This window comes from Columba livia, chromosome Z (assembly GCF_036013475.1).
Source record: "Columba livia isolate bColLiv1 breed racing homer chromosome Z, bColLiv1.pat.W.v2, whole genome shotgun sequence".
Classification (NCBI taxonomy): domain Eukaryota; kingdom Metazoa; phylum Chordata; class Aves; order Columbiformes; family Columbidae; genus Columba; species Columba livia.
Genome location: NC_088642.1, coordinates 78,767,292 through 78,792,006, shown reverse-complemented (window position 1 = coordinate 78,792,006; position 24,715 = coordinate 78,767,292). Strand labels below are relative to the sequence as shown.

General features: G+C 37.0%; 1 protein-coding gene across 3 annotated transcripts in view; it reads left to right on the top strand.

Moving 5' to 3' along the window:
* EDIL3 (EGF like repeats and discoidin domains 3) overlaps positions 1-24,715 on the top strand; it is a 254,738-nt gene that overhangs the window by 160,410 nt on the left and 69,613 nt on the right. For all 3 annotated transcript variants that reach the window (XM_065046489.1, XM_065046490.1, XM_065046488.1), the window contains one exon: positions 20,140-20,321. In XM_065046489.1, coding sequence (XP_064902561.1) covers positions 20,140-20,321 — 182 coding nt within the window. The remainder of the gene's footprint in view (positions 1-20,139; positions 20,322-24,715) is intronic.

Here is a 24,715-nt window from a genome sequence, read left to right as displayed (position 1 = left end):
ATATGAAGTTACTGGTAATACTTGGTTTGTGACCTCCCTGAATTACAGAAATATTTTAGAATAGAAACAGATTAGGAATGTATTTTGAATGTGCAAGAGGGAAAATTTCATTTTTTAAATGGGAATTTAAACAATGTCATTAACTGAATCTAGGTAATTTGTCATGTTCTTTTTTGAACATGCTGTAAAAATAAAATATTTAAGGAGTTAAATAAAAGCTGAGAGCTAGGCTAAATGTGCCAATAGTAAGGGTGATGCCTTATATACATTTTTACCTATTTCAGATTATCATTGATGGAACGCAATTTCTATATTTGCATTGGACAAAATCCATCTTGATTCTCTTGCTGAAATTAATTAAGGTTTGCTAAGGCTACAATGTTCTGGGAATATTTTCTGGCTAGCATTTCTGTGTAGTGTATTGCTATGAAATTACAAAGACACAGAAAATGTTATAGAAATGACAGAACACATTGTTAAAATTGAAATGTTCTCCTGGACATTTCAATGATCTAGTGAGGAACATTAATCAACTCTAACACTAGTAATATTGAGTCTTCAAACAAAAAAGCACATTCTTACCCTTCCGCTGCAAACCTTCTTTGTGCAGGCATCTTGTGTAAGGCACAAAGATGTGCAAAATTAGGCTCAACATGTCAGAACTGTAGTTCTTCCTTTCAGCACAACAAGAAAATGAGACTGATCTCTCAGCATTTGATGTTGAAACAAACTCCTCAGCACTATGCCTTTGGGTACATTTTCATCTTGCTGCAGTTGTACTGTACAGCAACGTCACCCTTTGAAAATCCATTTCTCAATATTACTTTGATTAGGCAGTAGAGGATACAATCTTTACTCAGACACCTGACAGAAACTCATTGTGAAATATTCAGATAAGCCCTTAGGACCCAACAAGCATAATTTACACATTTAATCAACTCCTTAATACATAAGTCACTTAGTGCAACAGTAACTTTTCAGTTGTGTCAATAACTACAATATGAACTCAACCCTATTTTAAGGCTTCTGCAACCTGACCTTGTAACGTCTCATTTTAGCTTGAACCACCTTGTTGTGGCAATTTTCTTGTCTTGTTTTCTTAATTTAACCTACTTATCTGCTTTTCTCAGGTGCTGTGTCATTCTTTACTCATGGTCCCCCTCAGTTACCCTCAGTGAGGAGGCAGGAAGGTTACAGCGGGGTCAGGGATTCCTTCTTCTGCCTGTCTTCTGCCTGTTTATTCTTCATACTGATGGAGCAATATGACCCTACCTTTTCAGTAATATACACTCATAGGCATTCACAAAAAAGTAGAGGAGAAAAAATACTTATCTTAAAAATAAAATCCACTATTCCTGTGTTGGAAGAACTTTTATGTGCATTTTTACGTATGGCAAAGCCTATGACAATGCATATTTCAGCATTTCTAAGCCTTAAAAGAAAAATTACAGCACATTGTTATTCTCAAAGTAACCTCTATAGCTCTTATGTTCCTAGTCTGGTCAATAATACACATTCTTTTTTATGTCCTCACAGAAATGAAAAAATAATTTGCAGGTAAGGAATTGGTACTATAAAAGAAATAAAATCCAGTAGAAGAAAGTTGAAAACAAATCACTGGTTATTATGGCCAAAAAAAACCCATTAAAATTATGGAAAAACACTGTCAATAAAAGCACTAATGATTATAAATATACAAAAAGAACGATTTACAGTTGCAGTAGGCTCAACTAAGTTCCCAATAGCCAACTCACAGGAACAATTTTTCTGTTTCAGGTACTACTCCAATTGGAAAATACTGTATTCCCAGGCTTCATATTTATAAGATATAGGCCATTAATTTCAAAATAGATTAATCATGGAGCATGGCTTGCCATCTGAGTCAGCCTGGTCTAGTCTGGGGCTACTGTTTCGTGGGCACCGAAATGAGCAGTAAGAGGAAAATCATCTTTAGAGCCATGCAAACTCATAATGAAACTGCCATGAGGTTTGCAGCAGTTAACAAACTGAGCACAGAGTAGAATTACAGGTGCATATGGCATAAACCTTGTAAAAGTTGGAGGTTTTAAAGTTGATTCACATTTTGGAGATTCATTTGGGCTTGGAATTCAAGCCAAGATATGAAAAGTGAAAATCTGTGTGAACTAAACAGAAAATGGAATAGAACATGGTTACATGATCCTTAAAAGAACTCAAATCTCCAGGCTTGGCACAGCTCCCACCTGCAGTTTTCAGATGGGGAAGGAAATGTAATATGTTCAGTGATCAGCTTCCCGCTGAGGCAAGATTCACATGTCCTGCTGCTTTCGACAGGTGGAGAGTCCAGCAAAGCCCCTGTTTCGGGCATTGGTACAGTGATATGTAAGATACATAGGAGGCGAATGAGCAATGCTAGTAGGTGACATCTATTTTGGAAACTCAGAATATCTACAGGGTCTTACCTCTGGTTGTGATAGAAGGAAAAACAGCATGTCGTTCATCACAACTGAGTTTGCTTTCCAGCTTCTTCAGAGTTCAGCAGGGGAATGGTGGCCATTCATTGCCTGTAAGATCAGAGGCAAATAGCATGTCTCCATGCCACCAGCCCACAAGCCACCCCACGTGGATTCACCCCTGCAGCTTGGAGGATCAGTGGCCACCATGTCACTTACGCAAAGGCGTCTCTGCTTCAAAATAAATGAGGAGATAGGCAGATATGAAAAATTCGGCAGCAATGCAGTACTGAGAGAGAAAAGCTTCATGTTTTTCTGTCATGGTGTACGCAAATTGGGACTCGGGATGGTGCAAGTGAGGTTTTGGAATGAAGTAGAGTTAAAACTGTAAAAATGCACACTTTGCCAAGAAAAGCTGATGGAATTACTCTTAATCCAAGTGTTTTTCCTTTGTATCAATGGTTGTTTTCTGGTATTAATGCTAAATGTGATTTCATCTGCCCTTGTTTAGGTGTAGTTACCTAGAAATTTTGTTTGCGGAAAAATACCGCACAAAACTTTTAACCTCTAAAACTGATGGACACATTAATATCCATTACTGATCCAGAAAAATCTGTTTGATAGAGATAACCCACATGGTTTTCCTTTGTTGGCAAATCTGTACGGTCAATGGTAGCATTGCATACCTTCACTAAGTATAAATTCCTATTTATGCTCCTGTTGCTGAAACTTATTTTTGTAGTTACTTAGTTCCTATTTTTATGCAATTTGTTTTTACCTCTGAAATTTCATCCTAGCCATAGCATCAAAGTAATCATGTTGTAATTCATTACATCAAAGTTAGAGAAAAGCAAATATTGCTGGGAAAAAATAGTCTCCAGTATTCTTTTAACTTTGAGGGTAAATTGGAGTCCTTACATCTACTGTGTGCAAGTATGATTCTTTCTTTTTCTTCAATGCTTCAAAAAGGTTTCTTTTCTATTCTGGATAGCAATATAGTGTCCATACAGGAAGCTGAATATGGATTTTGCTGAAATCTCTTCTTCTTTTTCTTACCTCCTGGTCTTTCCACAATTATTTTAACAATACTTTTCAGTTTTCCATCAGGTGCAAATTTGACTGAGTATTGGGGGTTTTCTTTGACAAAAAGTGTCTAGTGGAAAATCTTCAATAATTAAATTAAAGCACATGATGGAATCCACTTAGCCTTTTCTCATCTCTGCTGAAAGTGGTGGTGGGTCTCCCACTGAGATGTCCACAGGCAAGATGGGGCACAAGATTCGTGATGTCCTTTAAAAGCTATGCTTTAGTCTTCAACACGCAAATATAACTGCTGGACATAAAATGTGATTTATTAATGAAGTATAGTGTGTTTCTCCTCTTCACTTAAGAAGTTATATTTCTCAAGCAATAATTGCACGTTGATTTAAAGATTGGAACACTAGGGATTTTATGCTGTTCATTATTAGTATTTAATGATGAAAAATTCTAGTTACAGACACCTTAATATACTTTACAAGTGGTGTTTGATTCAATATGGAAAACCTAATTGCTGGTCATCATCTAGCCTAGTGACGTCTGTGTCACCTTTGCTATCTGCAAAGTACAAGGAAATTAAATTCACCAGGACAGGTTACCATTTAGGGAGTTTGATAAGTTAGCCACTAGGAACAATTGAGAAAAAAGTTAATTTTTGCGAACAGCAAAAACTGCACCTGCCAACAGTGCCCCTGTGTAAGGGACGTAATGCAGAAGAGTGTTTCCTCTTGGTAAAGCAGAGATGTCACTGTGCTGTTTTGTGACCGAAGAAGGGGCCTGAGGAAAAGCAGATTTTGGTCTCTGATGTATCAGCATATTTTATGCACAGTGGAGCACCTTCAGAAGACAGTATGAGAGTCACAACCCATAATTCCCAGTGTACTAGGGAAGTATGAATAACATTATTTCAAATTTGATCAAAAAAGGAGGAATTTCATTTTCTTGTAAGTAGATATTGGTTTTTGCATTCAAACTTTGCAACTCCTGAAAGAAATACAAACTTTCAACTCAAGCTGCTCCATTTTTCCAAACTGAAGTTCATTCTTATTCATGTTGTTAGGTGCAAATGCATGCCTGCTGAAGGGATACTGTAGTTAAGTGGACACACTCCTCCTTGTGGGTTTTGCTGAGATTAAGTCTTCTTGTGCAAGACAACAAGCTGAAAAACAAATTCCCTGCTCTGCAACCCTACTGCAGTTAAGTTAGCAGATCAGCACCCAATACTGCAATTCTACAGTCCATGTTGAGCCAAAAGGATTTGAAGTCATAAGAAATTTTACACAGGAAACTTAGACAAAAAAAGACATTAAGAAGATTCAAGGACTACATGAGCTTTTTGCACAGGCACTGAGGACATAGGATTAACAGGTTATTGGGAATTGAAACTGATATAGGTAAATGTTTATAACCTAGTGTTAAAGTTTTTTGATAAGTCATTAGGGATAAATAATAGCATAGTTTAGTGCTATTGCTACTTTATTGAATGAAAAGAATCAAACAACTTGGCTGTGGTTTTTACACTGTGGTTTTGTCTTGTGCAACTTTATTTGGTATTTCTTAACACAGACATTTTCAGCACAGTGGAGTCTCCTGGCTCATACTCAGCCATCAGAGTCTAATGCATAAAGATGAATTTGTAAACAGAATTGTGCTCAGTTATGTATTACTGACAGGTAACTTCCCAATTGCCTTTTGTTACAACGTTTTGTGAATAGTTTTCTTTACATAGTTATGAGCGAAAGTTACTAAGTCAATCTATATATTTTCAAACATGTAGGCATTTTGTAAAGAATGTGAGAGGATTTTATCCACAATAAATTCAAATACTTATTTATGCTTTATTTATTAAAGGAAAATCTTAAAATATTTTTATTTTGGTGACTGCATTCTGTTTTCTAATACCTTCCATCTCTTCTCTAAGCACCTGGAACAAAAAAGTCACAGCGATCTCGTGGCTTCATTGACTATGTTTATTTTGGAGGAATTTCAGGAAAGGTGATATTATTTCTTAGTTTGTCATCTTAGGTTTCCTACAGAATACTGAGTAAGGGCTTATTTACAATATTAAAAGGAGATGCATTCTGAAATAGTAGCTTTGTAAAGTCTAGTTTCTATTCTTGATTGAAATGTTGTAGTTACTCATTCTGTATGCACTTTCTTTTCATGTGGAGCTGTTTTTAAATAGACTATTTACATGAATAACGTAACGGATTCTTAGCTAAATTGCCCTACCATTTTATTGGTAATTTCTTAAGAACACAAAAGAACCATCATATTGAATCAGATAGTTCAACAGTCTGGTTGGCTTACCATCATGTCCTTGACTGTGGCAATGACAAACATCATTTAAGGAGAGAACGTAGGCTTGAGCAGTTTCTGTCATTTCCTCCCTTCATATCTCCCCCAGGTCTTCAGTTCCCGTAGGGATACTAGAGGGTACACCCCAGTCACCCTCTTTAGTATTGTCTATGGACCTATTATGCCTGAATTTGTCTAATTCTTTTTTGAAGCGGTAGATCCTATATCTACTTCTAGAAGGCTCCCGAAGATCACTTCCCGCTGTGCAAGCAAGTGCTTTCTTCTACGTGTGTTAAGCTGATTTCCAGTGAATTTCAGTGGGTGCTCTTTATTTTCAGTAACGTAGATTTGATGAACAGTATTGTATTCATCTTGTCTGTGTTTATGTAAAGTTCAGTAATATCTCTCCTCGACCTCTTCCTCTCCAACTTGAAAAACCCTAGGTTTTTATTCCCCTTTCCTGTGATATCTGCTTTGTCCCTTTAATCATTTGAACTGTTGTTCCATATATTTTCTTTAGCTTCACATCTTCTTGGGATGTGGAGACCGGAGCAACACATGATGTGTGGTCACACCAGAGTTTCATATACTTATGAAGTAATACTCTATGTCTTCTTCTCAATGCCTAACTTTTTATTGGCTTTTTTGGCTGCTACTGCATTTTAAGCCAGTGACTTCAGAGAACCAATAGAGACACTCAGATTTCTTCTTGTAGTGGTAATGTTCACTTCCAAGTTCAGTATTGTGTAGCCATACTTATGTTTTGTTTTGGTTTCATAGATGTAGTATCTTCTATTTATGTACATTGAGATTCATCTATCACCCTTTGAACCACTCATTCAGTTTTCTGTGTCCCTCTGGAGCTGCTCATCATCAGCTAGGCATTTGATCAAGAGAGCTTACTAACTTCAAAATGAATCATTTCCCCATTCATACTTTCCTCCAGGTTGATGAGTAAAATTGACTCCAGCGACGATCCTTGGGGGATCCCACTGCCAACATTTCACCCTGAAAAGCTACTTCCTATTCTTTAATTAGAGTTCTGTCTACACTGGGGCATTTTCCCCACTCCCTGGCAAGAGCCTTTGATGTTGAACTTTATCATGTGCTTTCTGAAAATCCAGGTGTACTGTTTCCACTGTATTACTTTTATCTCTACACACACTGTCACCGTTGAAGAACTTCATTATGAGCCAGGACTGCCATTTACAGGAATCATGTTGGCTGTTTCCCAACAGATTGTCTTTATCCAGGTATTTAGCAATCTTAATTATAGACTTAGTAGCTTACAAAGTGCTGAAGTAGACTGACCTGCCTGTAGTTCCCACAGTGCAACCTAGAGATGTTTTCTGTAGGTGGTGGTGGAGTGCTGATGGGAGTGCAGATCTGCAGTCCCTATATGCAGCTTCTTCACCTAGGCACAATTTCTAAAAACACTACTTTATAAAATCACATTATCACCAGAAAAAGCAAGCCATTATTAGATGCAGAAAGAACTCAAAAATTCTTTTGCTTCCATTTTTTAGAATCCTCAGACTATGTAAGAGGTCCCTAACTTTGTTTTCAGTCTTTATCCTCAGTACGGAGCTTGTAGAGTCAGTAAAGGCCAAAAGTGAATTTTACAACCTTACTATAAAGTATGAAGAGAGGACTTGCTAATGGGAATGTATGATAGTCACTTAGCAGTAATGGCACTGTTGAGAAATAGAACATAACATCCAATTTATTTATATTTGATGAGTTCTGATAACCGTTGCTTACACACATGAACCATGTTGACCAGCATGATAACAGAATAATGCACTGATGTTGGCTGAGATGCTATATCAGCATAAAAAGCATGTAATCTCTTTGGACATATCAGCAAATAGGTGGCAATTTTTCCCATTACTGTCTGAAAAGCTGTCTTCTGTTGCATGGAACATAACTAATCACTTCATTTTCATGTTACCTCCTAGGGACTTGAAGCTTAACACTTCATTTGAAAAGTTTACTTGTCTGAAAGTGTCTGTTTGCTCATTAGCTGTTACTGATGCAAATTGGTAAAGATGTCGCCTTTGACATACAGTATTTTATGTGAAGACATGAAACAAGATAAATCATATTCTTCACCTCAGTGCTTGCAGTACCACATTGGCTACTAACATACTTGGAATCACATTTCAGAAATCAGAGTAAAAATAATTAGAATGTTAATAGGTCAATAAAATCAATTTTGTTTTGGTTTGTTTTAAATATGTGAAACAGATTTATGGAGATAAATGCCTCCTGTTATTCAGATTTCAAAGCTGAATGGCTCTATAGAATTACCAGGGCGAGGCAAAAATGTGCTAGTCCGTTGTGCACTTAGGAGTCACCTGAAAGTTATAGAACCTGCGACTTTTATTTTTCACCTAGTAAGAGAGAAAACTGTTTGATTTTGTGTGTTCTCTAAGCATACTGAAATGCAAAATGGGAGTTTGTAAATTCTATTTTGTGGTTTCATTTTCTATTGCAATGGACGAGAAAGAGGAACACATGATCTGTTGCCTTGTCTTAGTGGAAGTGCTGATTAAATTCCTTCAATGGGAACAAAAACATTGATTTGGTCTTGCCTGTAGGTTTAGTCTCCAGAACAACAATTAACGTGAGTTGCTACAACTGAGTTGCTTTATCACCCAGATCAGAACATGGATTGTAGAAAAAACACTTGAGCTACACAGAGTAAGCAAACAATTTGGTTAGCTTATTGAATTATTGAAATTATTGAATTATTGAAATAGCCAACAGCTAAAATGTGTGAAGCTGAGCTTGTGGTCAATAGCTGCGCGTCCCGCATATTTTGCTCACCAGCATTCTTCAAACTCCAGCTCATATGATATCTCAAGTCTAAAACACTGTTGCAGTTAAGTTGAAGATTTTTTAGTTATGGGTGAAGGTCTGATTCATATTAGAGATCTGCAGAGTTTTAAAGTTTAAAAAGTCAGTATTCCATACACAGATCTTGCACAACATAGAATTCATTCCAAGTGAAAATCTGCCTCAGTGTGGGAGGGACTGTAGAGGGTACAGGCTTTGCTTGTACTTAAAAGTGATGTTTTAAGAGATGACATAAGGAGCAATAGCTGTTAGTGGGGAAAAAAAAACTGGGCATGAGCTGGAGAGCAGATGAGATGGCAGTAAGAATGTGTTTGACAAAATAAAATAGTTCAATACGTTAAAAAAAAAGTGTATGTAATAATAAATCTACCGTGTCTGCGTAATCTCCAGCTGTATGGGTACACTGTAACCAATGCTCTTGGATCACTGAAGCCAAGCCATGAGACAGTTAATTGGATAATGAGCTGGGATAAGTGACTGTCCTTTGCAATAGTTCCACACAATGTGTATGCTCTGTGCAAGTATGACTGAAGTAAATTGATTGTACAAAGCCCAAGTACTTCCAGTTACTTAAGATTTTAGCTCTTCTTCAATCTGTTCTAGTGTGTGTTTATACATATGGTCTACATATATATGCAAAGACAGAATCTTCTAGAAAATGAAAAGTTTCCTTGGGCCTCTAACTTCGCCTGAAAATTAAAATATACAATTAGAAATTCTTCTGCTTTTGAAAATATACTGATTGTCTATGCAGCTGACAGCAAAAATCCTTGTCTGCCAAGCTACTTTCCAGCTGTTAGACACCCAGCACGTACTGATGCATGGGACCGTTCCTTCCCAGAAAGCAGGACTTTGCACTTTCCTTTGTTGAACTTCTTGAGTCTCCCATTCAGCACATTTCTCCAGCCTATGGAGGTCCCTCTAGATGGCAACACACCCATCTGGTGTACCAACCACTCCTCCTAGATTTGTGTCATCTGCCAAGTTAGTGAGGGTGTCTGTCCTGGTGTCTGAGCCATTAATGAGACATTAAACAGAGTTGGCCCCTCTATTGACCTCTGGGATCCACTACCAGTGACATTAAATGTAACACAGACAGAATGGTATTTCTATGGCAAAGAGGTTCCTGAGGTTTTATGTGGGTATTTCAAATTGAACAACTTGATAATCCCAATTCCAAAGTCACATTAACCTTATTGTGATCATCATGCTGAAGTCTGAGAAGATGCTGGTTTTCTATTATGCTTCACTCTTCCTTGGCACCTGTTTTTAAAATATTTTTTTTTCCATAAAGCCCAAATATGTTATCTGTCTAGTAAATCTAACTTTGCAGAAAAATATGTCATCATGTATTTTTGAAGTGATGTCTTTTCAGTGTTTTTAAAACTCATCAGATTCATTTCACTTAATTTTAGCCTCTTAAACCTAGGCACTAAGTTGAAGTTAGTGTTCTAGTCTTGTTCCCTGGTCAGTAGACACACACACACACACAAAAAAAAGATAATTACATCTGGCTTAAACACTTTCTTAATAAATGATGGAATAATGGAAATCGTGATTTAGAGTTGCCTGTTTCCTCCCACAGATGATGGAAAGAGCTTAAGCAGCTACTTCAGAGTAGATGAGTAACTCTCAGATGGGTCACTTGGATTGTATCCCTTATGCTTGCTTTGTTTGGTTAGATATTTCTTAATATAAACACTTCAGAATAATATCCTTTTTATAGTGAAAAGTTATATTGATAAGAAAAGATAAAGGGATATTAAAAAAAGTGTATGTGCAGATTTATGTTTAAAATACACCATGGAGTCACAAGTATAACATCATATTTTACCACACTGCTGTAGTAGTGAAAGACTTCTTTTACTGCACATATACAAAGATAACTTTCTGGATCTTCTTTCTGAATTTTTTCCACTCTAATATAAGTCCATGACCTTTAAATTAATTCTGTATTTTTAACAGGGCTTCAAGGCCTGATCCTTAAAGCTGCTTTACATTAATATGTTATACCTACATCAAATGGCTTCCAGAAACAAGATCTAAATGCCAATATCTAAATTTCCAGTTATTAAAAAGTTAGACATATTGTAGAAGAAGATGGAAAGAGCTTAGAGACCATACGAACTGCTGTTTCTGTGTAGTAGATTAAGTAACAGTCATTAGCATGCAGTTTGTATCCAGTACTATGGATATAGCTCATATTTAGCGTATCACTTCAGCACTATATTGTAGGATATTGCCATCTTTTTCATTCTTGCTGAAGAACTTGTATTCCATTATAATGTAGAATTCATATTAGCGCTGCTAGTAGTTTTTAAACTATTTCAATGAATATATCTTGTAATAACACTGTCATTTCTAGGAAGAGTTGCTGTTCTTATGGGAAAAGAGAAAAAAAATACAACAACAACACACCAAACCACAAAGACAGAAAGAATGTCTCTAGGCAGCAAAATGAGATTTGCCACTTGAAAAGCACATACTCTTCTCCTGGAAAATGAACATTCTCATTGTCAGGCTGGCTTGCAGGAATGCTAATTAGATTGATGTTGTAATCCCACTGATTTCCGTTGTAGACCTGCTAGAAAAAAAAAAAAGCAGATTGTCTTTCAGGGTAACTGAAAGTTTTACTTCCAAGGGAAAGTTTGGGTTTGTTGTACTTTGCTTGGTTTTGGTTGGGTTTCCTTTCAAAGTTGCTTTTTGGAACAAGCAGATTTTGAGAAGAGGAAATCATAAATACAAATGTCATGAGCCCCCTTCAAATAGGCAATATTTGGTTAGCACTTAAAAGAAAGTGGTATCATCATCTGATTCCTGTAACTAATTCAGAGAATCAGGCAGAGCTTCAAAAGAGTCAGCTGCTCAGAATCCAGGTATTCCACCTCCTGACAAGATTTAACAAAAGTTAAGGAAATCTGTGAGATTTCCTGTTCAACTAGAACCTCTGAAATTTGCATTCGCAACTGCCAGCATGACTGTGAATGTGCATTTATGTCAGCAGGTCACTCCAGTTGAGAGGCAGAATATGATCTTTCCAAGTAGTGAACCCCATTCTGCAGCACTGGTATGAATATTCTTGAGCTTGTATTTTTATTTTCTTTTTTTTAATTTTTTTTTTTTACCTGGGAGTGCTGACAGCCTCCGGAAATTAAAATATTAATAGATGAATTTAGGGAGAAGAGAGGATACACTACAATACAATGCATTTGCCACATAGGTAAGGTTTTTATCTGCGTTACATGCGCCACAAACAAACAACTACATGTCACTGAAGACAGATGAATGTAAATATAAAAACCAGGAACTCTGAAAACAAGTTGTATCTGGCTATCCTGAAATCTGGCTGAAATTTCTCAGAACACCGTGTCTCATTAATATATTTCCTAACATAGCTGGTAAGCTGCTGAGTTTTCTTGTATTCTTCCAAGAAATATTTCAATACCAAACAAGGGGAGAAGTACAGGGATTGCACAGGGTTCATCACTAGCAAATTAAAAAATATTCTTTTTAAATCCAGTGGTGTTACTAATTTCATTTTTACATGTCCAAGTTATGCTTAAATTGTTAATTGACTGTTCTGTCTGTCATTTACAACAAGCTAGAAGTAAAGGAGGTCATTAATAGATCTAGAACAGTACAAATCTCTACCCATAGCTGCCCAAGTCCAGATACACTAAAAAATCTTGTGACTGGTAAACAGAACTTGTAATTACAAATCTTTTCATGTCATTGCAGCCTAAGATAATCATAGTAATCAATTACTCCTATGCAGCAGTTATAGGCTGTGGTTTCTGTGTCTACCATTCCTTAAGCGTGGAAGCATGCCCGCATTAGTTATTTTGTAGTGCAACTTGAAAGCTCCCACGGCTTTAACTTATACAATATCAATTTAGTTTAATTCTTGTGTGGAAGTTTTTTTAGTGTTAGTCCATAATTTCTACATTATTCAGCTTAATTTTACTAGTGTTTAAGTGGCTATGAGGTATTTAAAATTGGCTAATGTTGCTACCCAAACATGATAGAAATGTTATTTTTCACAGTGTCACCTTGAAATGTAAAAATCATTTTTCACACAAAGATTAACACTATTACATTTGAGAACTCAGCAGAGGATTTTGAGAAACTGAACTCCTTACTGCAATATAATTTAATCTTAAAAAAAAAATATCATAATTGCTGCTTGAAAACAAAATAAAAGTAGTGAGTATCAGTGAAGTGTTTAATGCTTTAACTTGAATAATGGTATAAACTTAGAGGAAGTGTTTTGTGTTTAATACTTAGACAGTGGTGCTTCTCCTTTCTGAAGTCACCATGGAGTGATAGTGGTTTTCTGCTCTGGCTGTAAATTCACCACGTGGTGCATCATGATCAAGGTTCAGCTGATCATTCTTCTGAGTTCTGAACTGCCTCCTGGATTTTAAATTGTGCCTCCAGTTAGTCCAGTAATATATACAGCAAGGGCAGCTGTGCTCCTTTACACTTTGTGCTATGCTGTGTGCTTGGTGTAAATTGTGATTATTTGGCATCCTCAAGTAGAAAAGAGAACAGGAGAGGACATAGATGCACTAAAGGCTGTTTTAAGAAAAAGACATTCTTGTCCGCGTTCATAGAATCTGGACAAGAAATAAATGGAATAAGAAAAATTCAAGTTGGATTTCAATCAAACACCAAATAGCATTGTTGAATGTTCACTCCTGGAGCTTTTTAAAAAATGTATTCAGCAAATATTTGTCAGGAATGCTGTGGCTATGACGTAGCTAGCATGTCTTGGGACAGAGACTTTTCCAGATCATTTGAAGCTGTGGTTTTCTCTGATAGAGATCTTCAAAGAACGTCTTCATTCTAGAAGTCGTCTTCCCAGGCCATTTCCATTAAAAGCATTTTGAACGTCCCTAGATATGCTGTCAATAACGTTAATGTGATGGAGTTCAGCACAAAACACAGCAGCAAGAATCACTTGAGGGAAAAATACTAAAAAAAGTTATTTTTTCTGATTACAGCTTTGCAGATATGAGAGTTTGCCTGTACCCTTGTTTTTGAGCATAAGAATAACCATGCCTGGTCCAATGATAGTCAAAAAGTCCTGACTTAGACAGTGATCTGAAGTGAATTCTTAATGACTGAATATAAGAAAAGGGATGAGCACTAAACTATGGTTGTCTCATTGTATTTTCCCAGCTTCCAGCAGCTTTCAGTTTAGGGAGTTCCTAAATCAGAACGTGTATCTCCCTTTAACTTTATTCCTGTTAGATAGGTCCCCTCTTCAACTGTGTTGCATGTTGCAGTTCTCCTGTGCTCTTTGTGGGGAATTTACAATCCTATCCATTCTACTCAAAGAACAGAACGAGGAAATCACCAAACAAGAACTAAGCAAATTAGTCCTGAATGACAACCCTCCATTTCAGACACAGCACTATATAAAAAAGACCTAATCTGCTTTCAGCGTCTGAGCCTTTGTCTCCATATGTTCCTGTGCTACGCTGAATGTAGAAGTCTTCACAGACTTGCTCAGTGTAGAAAATCCCTCTGGATGTCCATCAGAGGAATCTAAATCCCATCCTGGGGACTGCAAGGCCAGTGGGGGAACATGCTTATAGGCAGAGAGCTAAAGTCTCCGTATCAAGGAACAAGAAGAAACGGGAGACTGAAGCACAGATTGCATGCTGGGGAGCTTATTCTTGCATTAGCATTAATTACTGCAATACCAGAGGTCACCTGTAATCCCATTGAGGAATGGTGAACTTGTCAACTGGGGACTATTGTGTCACTGAAACCACGATAGAGTCCGCTGACACCTTTAGCAGGAAGGGAAGCTAAGTCTCCCAGTGACCTCTCTGCCAAAGCATTTTACATAATATTTGTAAAGAGAGGATTTTATCATTATCGTGTCACGGCTGTGAAAAAACAAGGCCTACGGGAGCAACTGTTCGTACATTGCATATGGATAGGCACTTCAGTGGCAGACTGCTAAATGATTGTCTGTATCAATTGATCTAGCTCCTATAAAACCAAATTTATTGTTAGCTGAAGAGACCTCTCCTTGTCAGAACAAGCTGGGCAGGTATGTGTGGATGGCAGGAGGAACAAGAAGAAGAAATATGAGGCTGAAGCCTAGATTGCATGTTGGAGGGCTTATGTATATATTAGCATTAATTATTGCAATATCAGAGGTCATCTGTAGTTCCATTGTCAGAGTTTGTGTTCAGCACAATTACCATGCTATGCTAAGTACAGCCACAGCAATCTCATTCCAGAAAATGAGGTGCTTGGAGAAAGACGGGATTGCAGATGTCTAAAGCAGATTTGTTTTCTGCACGCCTTCAATTTTGCATCTGTTTGTTTTGATGATGTTAGCTAGAGACAAACCAAGAGAGGAAATGAAAGCTATATATTCATGCTGCAAATCAGGCGTCTTTCATCGTCAATAACAAGAAATCTTTTTCTTCTATTTGCAGAGGCATAATCCTCACATTTTCAAGCAATTTTTAGAACATTTGGAGATTTTGCTTAATTTGTGGGCTGACATAAGTGTAGAAGTCCCAATTAGGTACAGTCAAGTAGCATGTTTCCTCATTGCTTTCTGCTTATTATATCCTACTGTAGTAATTCCTTATCTTAAAATGGTTTGTCCTTCCCCTATTAGAAGGGGAATACGTGACTTATTTCCCTATTCTAATTAAATTGTGAGCAGTTTTCAATGTAAGACACAGTAAGCTATATGCCGTCTTCTCTTTCCTTGTGCACAGATATTTTTGTTCAGCTGGAGGGATTTATTGTTGTAAGAGACAAGGCTGGAAAGAAGTACTCATATTTTGCCTAAGGAGATATATGATCTCCATACACTTTTCTACAAGTGAAATCTGGACTAATGATCATTTGCTTTGTGATGCAAAATGGTACATAACATTTCAGATCTAGTTAAGTTTGAGATTGTAAAAGAAGCCTTCAAGGCAGTTTTATAACCATGCCATCTTCATGTGAGTTGTGGGGGGATTCTTAGGAGAACTGAAAACATGTAAATTAATTCTTTTCCTGTGTTGTTGATTTTCCCCATCCTTCATTGGATCCATTCCCGGTCATGTATCTTATTGGCACACCTTTGCCATCTGTCATCTTCATGGACAATAGGGCATTGTGGGCATAGGTTTGTGTTTGATGAGAGCAAGATAAGCATCAATAGGATTTGATTTAGTGTATACCAATTGCCACTGTAGGATTAAAACCAGTATTGCTTGATTAAGTATTTTGTTATATAATGCCACTGTAATAACAGCTCCAGATGACAAAACTTTCCTTGTGAATCTGTATCATGAGCCTTTCAAGCAGCTTTTTAATTGCCCTTTTTTTTGGGTTTTTTTTAGTTTCTTGCATCAAGCTGATTGCCATATCCCAGCATGTCAGCATTAACTAATACAAATGGTTTTCTGTTTAATGGCTGATGTTGACCAGACTGAATTGTACAGTCACTGTAGTGATATTATTACTCCCTTGGAGACTGCAGCTTACCAAGGTGGCATGACTTTTGTCAAATGAACCATGGATTTAATAGAAGCAGATGTATAACAATAAAATATAATACATCTTTTACTTGTTCTGCAAAATATGTATCCCAGTTTTATTTAAAATACAGTCTCCAAAATCGACATTTGCTTATTTCCTTCATTGCTAGTAATCAATGACATATCACAGCCACTAAGCACTAAAGAAAAACAACAAAAAAAAAGGGTATCTTAATATCTTAACTTGGTGGAAAGTATTTTTTGTGTCTCAAATTGAATATCTTGCACAGCTGCCAGTCTCTAACCAGCCCTTTACTAATATAAGATGTTTGGTGGAACCAGAGGCAGATCATTCAGCTGAGACTTTTCAAGAAAAGTAAATTTATTGGGATTTTAGAGAGTAATAGCCCCATTAGAACTTTTGTAAGGAGAACATATGACTCACAAGTCTATTGGAGTATTTGGAAGAAATTAATGAGCATATGGCTAAGGGAAGTCCATTTACTGTGCAGTATTTGACTATCCAGCAATGTGTTCAACTATTTCCTTTCAACAGATAAAAGTAAATGGAAAGGTTTTCTTGTAGAATGATGTCCAATTAAAAGTAAAGAACAAAAGAATGGGTAAATCTGCAGTTTTAAAAGTGGAAGAAGATTACTCAGAGAGTCCTAACAAATCTTCTGCTGAAGTCCAGGCTGTTTGATAAATGAGAAAGAGAGCAAAATGTTCTGATAATTTAAGAAATGTACCTGGCAATATTAAAATGGACTGAAGAGTGTAAAAAATATTCTGAAATGAAGATTGATCTGGCTATGCAACAGAAGGTTAAATACAATGCAGTCAAGTTCAAGGTAAAACTACTAACAACAAAAAGCCCTCATGTTGCACGTGGAGTTATCTTAAGTCTCAGGAAGAGAGTTGGGTGGGCTTCCTCAAGGCCCATCTGCCAGACTTGTGCTTAGGAAATTGCCCAGTTCATCAGAACTGCTACGGTCAGACCAAGATTACATTGCAAATTCTGTCATGTGGACCTGCAAACAGGTCTCAAGCAGGATTAAGCTTTAGCTTAATCCAAGCTTCCCACCTCATGAATGATGTCCTTCAGGGTGTTGAAAAAAGATCCTCTAAAGACAGATCTCAATGGTGTGTACAGATATTATGTTGTAAGGATAATATTGTTTAGAAATTATTATCCAGTCTCATATTTGCTACGCATCTAACGTCATTATGCTTGAACTGAACACCAAAGTAGAAACTATCCTTAATGTGGTAGTTTTCATTTTTAGGAGTGGTAAATTTTGTGTTTAAATCACATCAAAAAACTGACAAACGTGACAACCAAGACTGGAACTGCAATTAAAGTAAGAAGCCTGTACAATGAAATACTTATTCCCAAAGGTAAAGATTTGCTTTGCATTTCAGGAATAATCCTCCTAAAGCTAAGGTAGGACCATCTGACCATATATGGTCACAACTGACAGAGTTAAGTGCTGTACTTGGTAATTTAAATGCCTCCAATGCAGAAAGGAAAATTCACCTTTCTCCTGTAACGAATTCACATGTATTTCAAACACCATTTAAGGTATCTCAAGCACCTTAAACAGAGGCTGATAAGCCAAAAAAAAAGAGACATCCACATCCCTTCCAAGTCTGCCAAAGCTGGGATATTTATAGGAGATCAAGGGTCATCAAATGCATGATCTTCTTGTCTACTGAAGCCAAATACCATTATCTGGACCCCACTCAAAACTGGCCCTGACATGTGGTGGAACCCTGACCTCATGCACACATTTTTCCCGTTAGGTCACTGAATAATGCTAGCAGGGCTGCCAGGTGTCCTTGTCCCTGTTCTCACCATGAAAGGAATACATATATACAGAATATAGCTGTATGTTCCACGTACATATTAAAACACCTGCCATGCCTCCACTCCTCCATTTTCAGCTCCTCTTGGAAACCTCTCTTCTGTTTTCTCACATCTTTATTTTTAAATACTTATCAATCTATACCAGCTGTTAAGAGCAGTTGATTTCATCATGAGCTGGAATCAGTCTTGTACGTACATGTGTGAGTTAGTGAGTTACACACACATACAGACAAACTCGTGTGCACTTTCTTTTTATGAAACATCAAAGATATTTTAACAAGTACATGTAAGAAACTTTAAAAAATATGCAGTTTTCTTAGTAAAGTAGAGTAGTATACCTCTGTCTTGCAAGCAGATATGGCAGTTTATATACTGCAGGAATTTATTCTGATTAGATGAAAAGATTTCATAAACAGAGCTGAGATTTGAACAGATCTTTCAATCTGTAAGTAACACATGATAACACAATGAAAAATAACATTTTTTCAACATACGTGGATTTTTTGAATACATCCTGTATTGTGCCTGCCTATGCTGTTGACGAATAATTTGTTTTGTTCTGGCAGAACTACGCAGCTGGCACAACAGTAAGGGAGATCTGTGTTTTGTTGTATTTTGTGCATCATGAAAAGAGTTATCAGTCAAGTGCTGAATGCTCTGCCTTTATTGCTGGGTGCTACATTACACAGAAAAGTAGAACTTGGGCTTTAGATTCTAGCAGAGTTTTGTTGATAGTTAAAAATCTGGATGAAATCATCACATGTTCCAAGTCAGTCAGTTTCAATGGGGCCAGGATTTCATTTAGAATCATAGAAGCATTTAAACGTATCCCTAAAGTAAACCACTTTTTACATTTAAGAAGTAACACACTTGAAATCCAGCTGTGTGTGGGTTTTAGTTTCTTTTCCAGTGCACAAGCATGTGCTTGTCCATGGCCTGTGCTCCATAAACAACTTAAAACTGAAATTTTGTTTGTATTTGTCTCCGTTATCAGTGACACACAGTACCCAGAGACTATATCGCAATGACTCCCAGTACTCTCTCTGCCTCCGCTTCTGCTTAAAGAAGCAAATTGCACTGGTCACTTTTTACTTTCTGTGTCTTTAAGTTAATGAGGAATTAAGGTTTTCATAGCAGTACCATTTCAGAGTTCATCCTCTAGTATTGCTTAAGGTGAAAGACTTCCAGGCTCCTGAGGAAACCTAAAGTGTAAGTAAATGTCTGCTCTATTCTGTTGTGTTCAAAATTGCTGAATGGCAGTTGACCCACAAAGCAGAAGATCTTTTTGGCAGCTGAGCAGGATCAGCTGCCAAAGTATTTCCTGTATCAAAATTGAGCTGAGAAAAAATATTTCAAAGGGGTTGGGAGTATTCAGTAGTATTCAGAAGACTGCCAATCATTTACATATAATGAATTTTCAAGTTTTTCTCTGTTTGGATGGCTCATAATAATTTGATGCACTTGTTCCTGTACCCAAATGGAGTAGCTTCAGAAAACAATGTATACAGAAATGTCTGGACTTTAAAAAAATATTACATCTGCGAGTATTTCAGGTGAATAAATTGACAACGAATGTCACACATGAAATTTTGAACATTTGAACATTACAGTTGAATATATACTATGTGGTTTGCTTATTAGATGTAAAAGACCTTTAACTATTTTTAATGTAACTGAACAACATCATGTGTCTAGTTTCATATTTCATAACTGCAATAACGACAGTATATTGGCTAAATGTTAACCTCTAGTGCAAAAGCAGCAATATGGTACTTTGCAGCAACTACAAAATTTCAAATTTCCATTTAACAACTATTTCAATATTTGAATCTAAGGATTATTTTCTTTCATCATATCTGTAAAGACAAACTCACAACTCTTCAGATAATATGAAAAAAAAATGAAAGCTTAAACTATTTCATTAATTTTGCAATGGGAATAGTTACTTAAAAGCATCATTTTTGTACTTTTTATTATTTCTTAAGAAAAAAATGCTACTCAAGTGTTTTAAATATCTTCTAATAACATATTTGACACGACACTTTGGATTTATTTGCACACTATTCGCAATTACAGCAACTTAGGACTCAGAAGACTTGACAATTTCAGTTGCATTAATTTATTTTCTTGTTTCCATTCACAGGATGCTCTGGCCCACTAGGGATAGAAGGAGGAATTGTGTCAAACCAACAAATTACTGCGTCATCCACTCATCGAGCTCTTTTTGGCCTCCAGAAATGGTACCCATACTATGCACGACTTAATAAGAAGGGTCTTGTGAATGCTTGGACTGCTGCAGAAAATGACAGATGGCCATGGATTCAGGTAACAGATGGAGCCGAGGAGGAAAAAAGATCTCCTTGACTCAATTGGCAGAGTCGCTTAAGAAACTGATAAAGACAAGTGGTAAACTAACAGCTAGGTTCTTATTCACTGTCAGAAGTGCAGCCTAGACTAAAAGACACTATTTAGTCGCAAAAGAATAATCATCTCAACTTTCCAAATGCACAAATTTAAAAAAAAAAAAAAAAAGTATGCATATGTTCCATTGTGTCTCTAAACCGTGGAAGCAAATTTGTAAAGACTCTCTTCAATGAAGCTGTTTTCCACATATGTTACATTTGTTAATTAGGTTCTTAGTAGCATTTCACAGCAATATCTCATGGTGGAGATACTTTGACACATGCGGCCTTCCTAGGGCATCATTCTAGAGTGCTTTAATATGATTTTGGCTGTACCAAAGCCTACAGGAATAGTCTGTGCTCCCTGCTGAGCTGCCCTGGGCATACAGGTTAAGCATTGTGTGCATACGTTGGAAATACCAAGAACTTTTTTAGTTGAAGTTGAAATAACTGCTAGTTCAACCACATCCATGGGGCTGAAAATACACATTTATTTTTTCATTTCCACTCAAGGATGTTATCGCTAGAATGATTCAAATGGCAGTACCTTCTTTTGTGGATTGGATTTCTTTTTACCCAGCAAATGACTTTGATAAAAGTAATGAAGCTGTAGCTCATTACATTTATGGTCTTTTCATGATATGTGAATTGGGCTAAGCTTTACCGTTTTCAGCTGTTAGTTAATAAAGGTGATGTTAGATCTGCATGGGACAACCTCTTGTACTGATCAGTGCAGTCAAAACATGAAGATAGTTCTTCCCTCCCAGTAAACCCACCACAGGAGCAGCAAAAGATGGTACTTGAGCATCCTGTCTATCAGCGCTAAGTTGAACCGTCTGTATGTCCCTTGGGTGTGTCAGACACACTCTCCTTGAAGTTACCTTCATGTACATGACATAATTTGTGTTCATATTCAAGTTTTTGTACTGACTATCATTTATGATTTTTCTAAGCAGCTGCCATATGTTTGGGGAAAAAGTGAGCAGGTTTACCTGTTCATTTTTCTTGTCTGGGAAGCAGGCACAAAATGCTGTTTGATGAAGCTTTCTGAAACTGGTGTGGTGAGAGTGCTGGGTTTTGTCAGTTCTGAAAAATGAAGCCAATGTTGCCGTTTGTTATTCACTGCAGAGTGAAAATACAATGGCCCTTCAATGCATCTTAAGTCAGTTTTATTCCATAAACGGCAGAGGGGTTAGTTAGTCTGTAAAATTTATACATTGAAAAAGAACTGGCAAGAATAATGCTAAGGGACTTGGACAAAATTATTTTCACAGGAGTAGGAAACTAATGTAACTTTAATGGATGAAGAAAAAGTCTGTGTTACAGTACTTTTTGGACTGCATTAAAGTGTGAGCTTTATTAAATGAGCTGGAGAAAAAAATGAAAACCATTTAGCACTGGCCCCCTAGATGTGTCTTTACCAGGAGATGAACTGGACAGGGATGGATAACGGTCTGTTGCTTCCACATTTGTGCTTGTCAGAGCCACCACCTGCCATGGTGGCAGCTGTGCAGGTTTCTACCCAGACCAGAGGTAATTCTGCCTTGGATTTTGCTCCCAGGGAAGTCTTCCCTTTGCTCTTACCTGGAAGGAAGGTCGAACAAATGGAGGAAATGTGTCTACAAATCTCAGCCCAAGCTACCATATTTGAACAATTTTTCATTTTTGGAGTTAATGAACTAGGTAATGCAAATCCCATGCAGGTTATTCTGTAATTTTGACAGCCACAGTATGTAAGGACTTTTCTAGAAGCTAATTAAGTGATATTATTAATGTGTACTAAACACCTAGCATTCCCTTCTTTTTCTTCTCATTTTTCTTTGAAAATAAATTTTGGTCTATAATTTTCACAAAACTTTCCAAGTATTCTATTTTTCTTTTTAGCTCAAACTAATCTTGAGATAACTTTTCTCGCCCCCACCCCCCGCTTCTGAAGACTTTTCTCCTTAGAACACCTAGGAACAGAAAATCTAAATGTGTTGGGGAGATGATACTTGTAGAGAAAAACTGCTTTTTAGTCTTCTGCAGAAACCCTGATTTGATTTGGCAAGGATACAGACCTCCACAAACTCACACTTTATGCACTGCATAGCAGTTCTTTACATCAGTGCACTGCCTTGTTCTTCAAGCATGAAATGCGCTCTTGAGACAGACACTGCCTGACCCTTATATGGATGAACAGTTTCTATTGAGAGGAGAAGCAGAAATCCCTATCTTATTTTTGCACCGCTCCTATAATGGCCGAGGAGATACTTCGTAAGCATTTGTAGAAGGTTACAAAAAGTCAGCCCACTCTGATTTGTGCCAAGTTTCTGTCTACCTTCTTTCTGGTCTTGTCAGAAAAATCCTCCCCGTAACAATAGCCTGCTCTTAGTTGTTAGTTCTGTTATCATATCACCAGCTTCTTCCCACATCCTAATTTGTGGGATCTGTATATGGGACATTTTCCATTCTGGTCTGAGTGACAAAGCAGCTGGTCCAGAAGATGGCTCCTGAAAAACACTGTGAATGTTTGGCAGAGATTAAGTGGAAAGTTGCAAAGCCAGAAACACCATTTTTAGGAAATATAAATTAACATTCTGCAAAGTGAACCTCAAGCAGTAGCCTGTTATCCTCTTATAGTTTCTAATGCTAGATAAATTCTAAAGGAAGCAGTGTACAATGAGCAAAATCCTCCAAAGTATAAGTACATACAGGCCTGTAGCTATTTTTGCTGCGTTCCATCATTATCAATTTTCTTTGTCATTTAATTTCTTTATTTATATGCAGCTTGGCAAACGAAAGGTTTGAGTGCCTTGCTGATAACTCGCTTGTAATGAGTCTAGAGTTTTTTTGTCTAATCTTTCAGGTGTCTGACACATATGAACTAATTAGTATGCAATTTCATTTTCCTGCATTCTCCCAATGAACTGAAAATTGAAATTGCCGTTTTAAATTTACACTCTCAGCATGTAATTAGTAATGGCACTACAATGCTTGTAATTGGTTCGTGATTTAAAGGGTCAGTGACCATGTTTTTTGAAGGCAAATTAAAGTCAGAGTAAGTCATATCTCCATTTTAAAGTTCTGTTGTCCTCTGTGTCTCCTTGTAGGCTGACTGTGATAAAATAGCCCATGCTTACCACTTTATTAGTGACACTACCTTTTAATGTTTCCAAATACAATGAGGAAAAAATCCCACATTTCTATTTTTCGTTACTTGTTCATGAGTTATAACCCAAATGGTCACTTTACCTATTCTGGTAACCAGTCTTCAATGTCAAAACTCTTTTTATAAGAAAGCACTGATTTCTCTTTTCCTTTTTGTTTTTTTCCCCCTTTACATTCATGCCTGCAAAATAATCTGTTTCTTTTTATTCTTATTCCACTGTCTCTCTTATTCCATTCCCGCTACTTTCTTGCACATATCTGTATTTTTATATTCATTATATTTTTCCTTAGAGCAGTATGAAGCAGAGTATAGATGGTCATGGCCAGGAGAGTTGTTTCTGTTCTCTCTCTAACATATGCAAAACCATAATTGCTGTTAATTGGTGTTAATCTCTAACACAGGACTTTCTAAACGTTACTCCTCTCTAGTGATTTCTAACCTAGAGATCCATGCCTGTACCCTGACATTTCTTCTTCTCTCCCAGTTTCACAACACAAACCTAATATTTTTTAACTCATTTTGAATTTGTTCATGGCTGTTTTCCCTTTCCTTCTATAAAATATTGTCCTTTTTTTTATATCGCTACGGTTACTATTCCTGTAATACACAAAGACCTCAGCAGTGCTGAATATACCAAAAATACAGAAACTGGAATGACATAAAGAAAACTGTAAAATGAGATTTGGTATAATTAGCAGTGTAAGGACAAGTCTACAGTGCCAAAATCCTAAGTCATGCAATTAAAATATATAAGTAACTGGCAGAAAGATGTTCTCTCGGGTATGAGAGAGCAAAGTAGGTGAATATTTTCCCATAAGTTAATAGTCCCGCTTCTTTAGGCTTTCAGAGTACATATGGTCTTTTTGTTCTGCAAATAATGCAAGTCCTCAGTCCATAGATGAACCTTTCTAAAAGTTAGTTTTCCCAGCAACAGTAGGACTTACACCACTTACATCAGGGAGCCCGGAATGGAGAAGGAGCTCACAGCTGAACTTCAGTGGCTCCTGACGCTGCATCACAAGGCAGGCTGGGCTGGGACTCCTAAGAATATCAACCTCAGAAATATGTGACAGTCTTAGAACAAAGAAGAAGGTGGGTAAAGACATAGAAGAGGTATAGGGTAAAAGGTATTAGATTTAAGGCTAGACAGCAGTGACGTCTGGTAG